At 40.0% G+C, this 10,088-nt stretch overlaps 1 protein-coding gene across 1 annotated transcript in view; it reads right to left on the bottom strand.

The window, feature by feature from the left end:
* Positions 1 to 2,278, bottom strand: part of ABCB1 (ATP binding cassette subfamily B member 1) — a 114,115-nt gene extending 111,837 nt beyond the window's left edge. The window contains exons 1-2 of the mRNA XM_047096458.1: positions 2,158 to 2,278; positions 1,607 to 1,677 (exon numbers count right to left, since the gene is read on the bottom strand). Coding sequence (XP_046952414.1) covers positions 1,607 to 1,671 — 65 coding nt within the window. The 5' untranslated portion in view covers positions 1,672 to 1,677; positions 2,158 to 2,278. The remainder of the gene's footprint in view (positions 1 to 1,606; positions 1,678 to 2,157) is intronic.
* Positions 2,279 to 10,088: the final 7,810 nt, after the last annotated feature.

Below are 10,088 nucleotides of genomic sequence, written 5' to 3' on the forward strand. Positions count from 1 at the left end.
TGTGCAGTAAGCACAAAATACACAGATTTGAATATGTAGTATGAAAAAGAGAATGTAAACTATATCAATAATTCTGATCACATATAGAAATAATATCTTAGACATAAAATTTAAAGTGCCTGGGCTCTTTAAAATATACTTTTCAAAATTAATTTCACTTGTTTCTTCTTATGTTCTTAATGCTGCTACTAGAAAATTAACAATTACAAATGTGGCTCACATTACATTTCTGTTGGACAGCAACAGTCTAGAAGCTTGATAGGATTCAGTCTAAATGTTTCTGCAAACATACTTCCTGGGTGGTGTCATGTCACTAATACAGGACTCTACCAGGTCTGATTACACGGTTAAGATCGCTACCTGCAAAAAACCTCTCCACTGAAAATCCCCCACTTTCCTTTTTTCCAATTACAAAAAATTGGGGAGAATTCTTAGACAAAACTTTTCTCTGAGTCATTTACGATCCCTACCAATCTTTGCCTGAATCAACTATAACAATGTAGGTTCCAAATATGATAGCTGGCATTCTGTGAAGAACATTCCGTTATTCTCACTACCTCTCCCACCTTTTTATTTTCCTCTTGTATACGGTATTTCATAACCCAGCACAGTGAAGCCAGCTCCTGTGTCTTTTTTTGACAATTCCACTGAACAACATACTTACTCCAGGCTGACTCTGCATCTCCCCCCATCCCACACATGGGGGTACAGATTCCATTTAGTGAGCAATGGTATTTAGAAACCAAGATCTAGCACGAAGGTACTCACTCCTGTCCCTTTCCGTGGACAGAAAGTGAACTATTTTAAAATTCATGAGTTCATATTCAAGTTTCCAGTTCAAATTTAACATTTTCTAAAAACTTACTTGATGTCCATATTTGTATTTCTTTTCTTCCACACTGAAAAGTTTGGTGCCTAATAATATTACTGTATTTACTAATTTATTTTATTTTACCATTTTTATTACAATTGACAACTACCAATGAACCTACTGAGCAAAGTTTAAAACTTCCTGCTTAGCGCACTGTGAGCAAAATTTACTGAAAATTCCCCTATGGGGTTCCATTACCAATAATTTCAGACAATGCTAGTAGCTTCATTGGCACGAGTCTTTTCGTAATTTTCTTCTACAAGGGTCAGCTATTCCTTGCCTTTAAAAAAAAAGAAAAAAGAAAAAAGAAAATCAACAGCTAAATGCAGTTTTGGCCTTTGCTCTCGTCTCCATGCCACAAACGTGAAATGTTTACGTGACCGGGATGTTTACGGTTTACCAGAAGCGCGAGACTAGACCACGAGGCAGAACACACGCAGCACCATGTTCGGGTGCGTCGTGGCGGGTGGAGCGGAGTTCCTAAAACACAGAAAAGGATGCGAAAGCACTGGCGTGTGTGGAGCCGCAAGACTGAGAAGCTCACTGAGGCCGTGGGAAGATGTAAACGTTGTCCTCAACTCAGCCGGCGAACTTCTGCAGAAAACCCCCTTGCGTTTAAGGTTAAAAAATATCATCGCCACCATCAACTCTTCAGTTATTACAGAGCCGGAGGCTAGAAACAAATCTCCCAAATCTCAAGACGTCTAAACTGTGAAAGCGAAACAAACTGGCTACCTTTTTTCGCCCATTTTCCAGAACTTCTTCTCTGCTCTTCCATTGCTGCCTCCTTCAAGATCCATCGCGACCTGAGGAGACACCACAGGCCCCGAGTCAGATGCGGAAACCGCAGGAAGCGGAGGGGACACTCCGCGAGAGCGGCTGGAGGGCGGGGGCGCATCGCGGCCTTTGCCCGACGCCTCCGCGGCTGCGGCTGTCCGTCCCGTCTGCCCTCGGGCGCGGTGATGCTTCTCCCGGCTCCGGCCACGGGCTCAGACTCCCGCTTCCCGCACCGCGCCCCCTCTACGCGCGCTTGGGCCGCAGAACCCAGCGCGCGTGGCGAGCGCAGAAAACGGGGGTGGGGGGTGCTGGGGTGCCTCAGGAGCTCCGCGGGGGACTCTAGTGCTCACCTCGCCTCCACTCCCCCCGCGGACTTGCTAAGAGGAATGGCCCCCTCTCTCCTCTCCGAAGTCTTCCTCCCACGGGGGACCAAGCTCAGGAAATTGGGAGAGCCCAAGCCTTCCCTGCGAACTTGTCCCCATCTAGCCCTCAGCTTCGCGCGTCCCTACCTCGGGCTATCTTTCGGAACTTCGACCGAGATGTTGATTTTTGAAAGAAGAGATTCAGATTTTAAAGCAAAGACCCGGCGGATGCGAACAGCGGCCGCGGCTTCCTAGAGCCGGGAGGAGCCGCCGCTCGTATGCACCCGGTTTCCTGCGTCCCAGGGAGTGAGGCGAGAGGTGCAGCCCACAACCCGGCGCTCCTCGTGCCCAGCCAATCAGCCTCAACGATCCGGGTCGCTCCCGGGCCCTGTGGCGTGAATGCTGATTGCGCGAGTTACGAAACAGGTTGGATTTGCAGGAGGTGTGTCCTCCTTTCTGTTGCCCCTCAGCATAAGAGTCAGGAGACAAACACTTATCAGCTGAATCACTGGGGACGGGTACCTCTATAGAGTCATGTCTCTACATGTCCACATCACGCTCCATATCCGTGGAATTATACACATATATACATACACACGTGTATATTTTGTATGTATATACAGATTATATATTTGTATATATGTATATATTTTGTATATATAATATATATACATATAATTTACATGTACACATGCATGTACATGTAATATACATGTACATATAATGTACATATAAATGTACAGAAATAATACACATATATAATCGGTATTTATGTAAATATACATATTTATAAATTCCATTAATATCTAATTTAATGTACTTTATTAATTATAATTACATATTTATATATTCACATACATATATAATATATAATATATACATGTGTGTTAACACAAGCTAAACTTTGCTTTCTAGCAGCATCTGTAAAAAAGCCAGGTGAAAATTTTCTGCAAGAGTCTTTAGTATGCTTGACACTTTCGGAGGTATATCTGTGCATCTTTTACTTCAAGATAAATGGAAGGAAATAGGAAGATTTTAAATACGTAAATCGAGACGGATATTTCAGGGTAAAAATAATATTTAAAAGCATGTAACCTTTACAGATTTTAGCCATCCAATCAAGGCCCACATTTTCCCCAAGGCATTTCTTTTTATTTTTTCAGTGTTTACTTATTTTTGAGAGAGAGGAAGAGCATGAGCAGAGAAAGGGCAGAGAGAGAGGGAGACACAGAATCCAAAGCAGGCTCTAGATTCTGAGCTGTCAGCACAGAGCAGGTGGGGCTCCAACCCACTGACCGTGTGATCATGACCCCAGCTGAAGTCAGACGCCCAACCTAGTGAACCACCCAGGAGCCCCACCCCAAGGCATTTCTAAACACTTACACTTTAATTGGGATTATTAAAGAAAAGTACTGTGTATTTACCATATTACATTAGTTGTAATTTAATTCCATATTTACTGCTACCATTTACTATTTTCCTGTCTACTTTTTTCTTCACTTTGATGAAAATTAAGTGCAATCTTTGCAATAAAATTCATAAAGCAATGTTAACTCACATCAGAGCTTTTCTTCTTATAAACCTAGGGGAAACGAATGCTTTTGTCACCTTTAGTCTTCGTTCTCTGACTCAACATGTGCGCCTCTTGGCTAGCTGCAGAAATTTAAAAGAAGAAAAACCTTTTTTTTTTTTTTACTGCGTAGTGTATTTTCCCGACTTTATTTAAGAAAAACATACTTTTCAAAGCCCTAATTTCCTTTCCATCTTTCACTCCAAATATTCCACGTCATATTCTAGTTTTTCTTTAGATTGTACCAATCTTTCGCCTTTTACCAAATATTCTATGCCTTGATTTTTTTTCTTAGCCATACAATCAAGTTTCTTTGCAAACTGTAAATTAGATACCACTAATTTTCTGTGTTCTAATTGGATATGCATGTGTTCAGCATTGGTTCATTGATTAAAAGCTTAACACCAACCACCTGGGTCCACCTGGAGCAAATGTATAAAGCTTTCATCTTCTTCGCATCCATTTTTAATGTGATTCATCAATCTGCTGTCTGTTTCCACTGTTGTTTTACTTTGTCCCACCTTTAACTTATGTGATCTTGTTATATTTTATGTATCTGTGTAAATGACCTTAAATTCTCCCTAAAACAATGCAGGATGTTTCTTTAAAGTATAATATTATGGCAATACTGTGTCTACAGGGTTGAGCTTCAAGTAAAAACCTTTATCAAGGACATAGGTAGCTTAAGGATTAGAATAGCCCAAAGAGTTTTTAATAAAGCTCCCTTTTTCCATTACACATTTTTCTAAATTTCTTCGCTCCACTGGCCTGAAAATATGGACATAAAATATGATAAACCTAAAACAACTGACTGGCCGAGCTACTTATAAGCCACAGTCTTGACTTCTTTAAAGATTTTGACTCCTGTCAGCATTACTGCTCACCACTCCTGGTAATATCTAACAACTGAACTTGGCATTTCCTCCTCAAGCTTCATTAATTTCCAGTGAAACCCAAATCTTCACTCACATACCTTCATACGAGCTGCTAATTTTCCTTTTAAAAGTATACTTCCCCGGGGCGCCTGGGTGGCTCAGTCGGTTAGGCGGCCGACTTCGGCTCAGGTCATGATCTCGCGGTCCGTGAGTTCGAGCCCCGCGTCGGGCTCTGTGCTGACAGCTCAGAGCCTGGAGCCTGTTTCAGATTCTGCGTCTCCCTCTTTCTGACCCTCCCCCGTTCATGCTCTGTCTCTCTCTGTCTCAAAAATAAATAAACGTTAAAAGTGTACTTCCCAGGACGCCTGGGTGGCTCAGTCATTTAAGCATCCAATTTCAGCTCAGGTCATGATTTCACCATTTGTGGGTTCAAGCCACATGTTGGACTTTGTACTTACAGTTCAGAGCCTGGAGCCTGCTTTGGATTTTGTGTCTCCCTCTCTCTCTACCCCTCCCCTGCTCGTGCTCTGTCTCTCTGTCTCTCAAAAATAAATAAACATTAAAAAAAAATTTTTTTTTTAATTTTTTTTTTTCAACGTTTATTTATTTTTGGGACAGAGAGAGACAGAGCATGAACGGGCGAGGGGCAGAGAGAGAGGGAGACACAGAATGGGAAACAGGCTCCAGGCTCTGAGCCATCAGCCCAGAGCCTGACGCGGGGCTCGAACTCACGGACCGTGAGATTGTGACCTGGCTGAAGTCGGACGCTTAACCGACTGCGCCACCCAGGCGCCCCAAAAAAAAAATTTTTAAGTGTGCCTCCTCATAATTCTACACCTTCCTGTCCTCCACCAGCATGCAGTCCTTTTACCAACTTGTCTCTGCCCCCCCACACTCAACATTTGTGCCCATTCACATACATATGGGAATAATGCTAACTCCCATTTCCTAAGCACTGTCCATGTACCAGGAACTATCCCGAGCACTTGAAAGAGAGTAACTCTTTTAATCCTCACAAGAATCCTATGAAGTGGGTACTATTATTGTTGCTCCCATTTTACACTGGGAGAAACCAAGGTTTCCATGATTTGCCCAAAGTCACATAATTGGCAAGCAGCTGACCCAGGACCTGAGGGCAGTCCAGCTCCCCTCACTAAACTCTTAACCACTAGTCTACACTACAGTACACTATTACAGTGCACTCCGCTACACTGCCTTTCTGAGCCCCATGAAACACTTTCATCTATGATACCATCTCAGAAAACATGCAATGGTTCCCTACCACTAATTATATCTAAGAGTTTCCACCTAACTTTGAAGGACTTCTCTCTGACCATCTTCTTAATTCTTAATTCTTTTTTTTTAATTTTGTTTTTTAACATTTATTTATTTTTGAGAGACAGAGAGAGACAGCATGAGCAGGGAAGGGGCAGAGAGAGAGAAGGAGACACAGAATCTGAAGCAGGCTGCAGGCTGAGCAAGCTGTCAGCACAGAGCCTGATGCGGGGCTCGAACCCACAAACCGTGGGATCATGACCTGAGCCGAAGCCGGAAGCTCAACCGACTGAGCCACCCAGGCGCCCCTCTTTTTCATAATTCTAAGTGAAAATCTTTCCACATGTAAATCTGTAACTAAGTTGATTTACAACTTCAGTACCTGACTCCACTCAACAATTTGGGACTTAGAGTCAGAACAGATTTAGGTACCATTTCTGGTCTTTTTTTGCTGCATAACTTTGAACAGGTTACTTAACTTCTCTTTCGGTTAAGTCTTTGGTAGAGAGGGGATAATAATGGTACTTTACAGTGTCATTGAAAGATTAGGTGATTTGTGTATTAAAAAGATTTGTACAGTACCTGAAACACCCCAAACACTTAACAATTGCTATAAATTAGTAATAATATCCCTTCTTCATCTCTTTCTGCCCTTTCCTGGTGCTCTTCAGCACTCTTGTTTGTAGCTACATTTATTTATTCTGTTACTTTCAGTAGAGTAATAGAGAAAAAAACTAGCACCAAAATACTAAGGAAAATGAACACACCTTCTTTGCCACTCCCCCCCATCTATCACCGTGAATACTGAATACTGCAATATTGCAATAACTTCAAAGCTGGTCTCTCTACTTCCACCTTTACCCCTCTTTAATGATCTCTCTCCACCCCTCCCCTCCCCAAAGTCCACTGTTAAGAGTAAGTCAAATTCTGTCACCATCCCCTGATTTCCTCTCTCAGAGTAAAATTCAAAATCCTTCAATGGCCTGTAAGTCCCTCCATGATCTGGCCCACTCTCACTTCTCATTTCATCTCCTAGTACTCTTCCCTCATTCTGTTCCAGTCTCATCAGCCTCTGTTCTTTGAACAACCAAGCATGCCCCTACATTGGGACATTTACTCTTACCATTACCTCTGCCGGAAACTCTCTTCCCTTAAGATAGCTATACAGCATGACTCATTTCCTCATTTTTTTCAAGCCTTTACTCAAATGTCACGCTATTTTGCTTGAAGCACTGAGAAACAGTGTCTGGCACGTGGTAAATGCTTATGAAATATGTGTTAAGTAAATGAATGGAAAAAAAATGAAGGAACCACTTGACTCAGAACTTGTGGATTAAGTATAAAATTATAGAAAAGATTTTGATTCTAAGACAGAACATTGTTCTTATTTTGTCTGCTGCTTAAAATTTTTCTAATTCTTTGAAAATAATCATTAATTCCAATAATGGTATGTTTCTTCACAGATCTGAATTTCACTTCAGTCAGTATTTGTTCCACAAACATTTACTGAATACCTGCCATATGCCAAATATTGTGCTAAATGGTAGTGATGGATGATTTAATCATATTCTGCCTTCAGGGAGACTGTAAGATTATTTAACTTGTAGAAGTTCTGCTGGCCTGATAGTCTGCAATTGTGTATTTTACTTATTTGTTTGTATAGCAGTTGGTGTAGTGTTTTTCCAATAGGAGGGATTCCATAAAAACTATCAGGCTACTCGCCTTATTTTCTTTCAAACTATTTGCCATCCCAAATAACATTAACCTCCTCAGAAACACACTTTCTACCCTACCTCAAGCAAAGCTAATATGCGAACATGTAGCAAATGACTCAGTCTTAAATGTGACGAGTACCTGCCATGGAAGTCTCATAAGTGATGAGTTTCTCCCAGTGCATTGAAATATTAGAGATAAGATGTGGAAGGCCTACCAGTATTTTAGCCATTCTTATTAGTTCTCCTTATTTTACAGCCTGTTAAACAATGCACAAATAAATCTTTATTCCAGTTCCTTCTTTTTTAATTTCCGTAAATGTATTATTAACAAATGTTTGTATTTCTTATATGTGAAATTTTTAAAATCTTACAATTCTGCCATGAAGAGAAAATCCATTACACGTGTTTCTATCAATCAACAGGCATTAACTAAAAATGTACTGTGAAGAAAGTATAGGCTCGCTGGTCATATTTTCAGATAAATATTTATATCCTAGCTCCTTCAACCCTTTATTATTTTCTCAAGCCCCTCTTAAAATTTGTGTATTGTGCTTTTCACCTACTTTCCCTTCTCCTAAGAAGGGGATTTTTAATCCTTAAGAAGTTTTTTTCCCATGCTCCTTTTGTTGTAAATCTTATGTGCTTCTTTCCCTGATCTCTCCAATAATTCATGTCCCCTCTTTCTCCTCACTCCTCTATTTTGCTAGTCTGAGTCTAAACTTAAGGGTCATCAGTATTGTGAAAGAAGGAATAGAAGTTCATGTTGATGATCTTAAACGACCTGAGTCACAGAAAGAATATGCCTGAAATGGCCAGTCCAAAGAGCAAGACAAATGACTCAGTTGTGGCAATAACAATAAAGGATCCACATATTCTCTACCCACTTAGGTATAATTGCTTTTTATGTATGAGGACATGTGACTGTCTTAATGATAAGGAACACTGAATGGCTGGCTGTATGTAAACTCACATTGGATTACCGCCAATAACTTCTATGCACAAATGCACTGGAAAAAAAAAAAAACAGGAACAAAAAATAGACTCTTAACAGACTCTATTCATTTCCAAAGAGGTTGTTTCTAGTAATATCATTTCGCCAACGATGCAACATTGAAATGGTGATCAGGTGATAATAAATTGACTTAAATTAAATGATTTAGCCATGTGTTTGTCAGTCAATGGCAAATAGAAACCTGAATTTTACTCCTCTATGAACCCTTCTTTGCCTATACCATCCAGAAGTGATTTCTACTCCTCCTCAATACTGCAGCTCATTATCTGTACCTCTAATTGGGTATTTATTATTAATATCATTTATGTTAGGATTTTTTTTATATATTTTTGCAGTACAGCAACTTACACAAAATAAAGGTTCAATAAATGCTTTTTGAAAATATTAAGTGTTGCAAGTCTGACGTCAAAGATACCTTCATAGGATTTAGACCAGTAGGCTAACTGCCAAAGCCACCATTAGGGTCTTTTTGAAAGTTCTATAGTCTGTATCAGCCTTAAAACTGCATTAGAGAGCCATCTCTCTGAGTAGGTCATTGTCCTCTAGTAAAATAAATCTGCCATTATACCACAAGGTGAGTTTTTTTTAATGAATTACAGGAGTAATGGGAGAGAACAGTAAGATGAAGAGAAGGTGTGAATGAAGTGGGGCTCAAGAGGCTTTGAATTCCATCCTCATCATTTATGAGCTGAGTGCCTTTGAACAGGTTACACAGTCTCTCAAAACCTTGACTTCTCCCTCCCTAAAATGGAGACAGTAAAAGAATCCTACCTAGGTTGTTGTAAGAAGTAAATCAAGTAAGACTTGAAAAGTGTTTGGTACTGAGTAACTAGGATTTTTATCCAGATATCCTGATAAAAATGACCCATGAACTACCAAGACAGGAATAAAAATTTAGAACTTGAGAGCAGGGGCACCTGGGTGGCTCAGTTTGTTAAGCCTCCAACCTTCGATTTGGGCTCAGGTCATGGTCTCAGGGTTCATGAGTTTGAGCTGACAGTGAGTTTGAGTTGACAGCCTGCTTGGGATTCTCTGTCTCCTTTCTCGCTGCACCTCCCCCGCCTTCTCAAAATAAATATATAAACTCAAAATTTTTTTACAAAAAGAACTTGAGAGCAAAAGTGTAATGACAAGAAAGGGCTAGTGATAGACATTGATAGAAAATAATGAAATGGAAATAACTATTTTAAATAAAGCTAAAAAGAACAGAAAATTATCTTGAAGAAATTCAAATTTAAAGGCAACAATGAACCAAATGGCTATTCATTGCAAATATCACAGTGAGTTAATATTCTTAATATAGAAAGAGCTCATAGAAATAGATAAGAAAATTCAAAGGCTAAAACAGAACTGGTAAAAAGACACAAAAAGGCGATAGTGCACTGGTGAAAAATTTGCACAAAAAAGGCAATAGCGCACTGGTGAAAAAAGATCGATCGAGAGAAACATTCACACTAACTATAAAAAACGCAAATTAAAACAGCAAAGACTTTTTGAAAAAACAAGACTATCAAGTGTTCACAAAAGTGAAGTAAAATAGGTAGGAAGTGAAAACTGTAAAAATGAATAGGGAAACAATGTGACAATATATACATTAAGTATGTATTTTTGACTCAATTCAGTTTTAGGAA

Source organism: Lynx rufus, unplaced genomic scaffold (genome assembly GCF_022079265.1).
Source record: "Lynx rufus isolate CCGP_SWC_20201006 ecotype Redwood Valley unplaced genomic scaffold, mLynRuf1.p SCAF_4, whole genome shotgun sequence".
In the NCBI taxonomy this organism is placed as follows: Eukaryota; Metazoa; Chordata; class Mammalia; order Carnivora; family Felidae; genus Lynx; species Lynx rufus.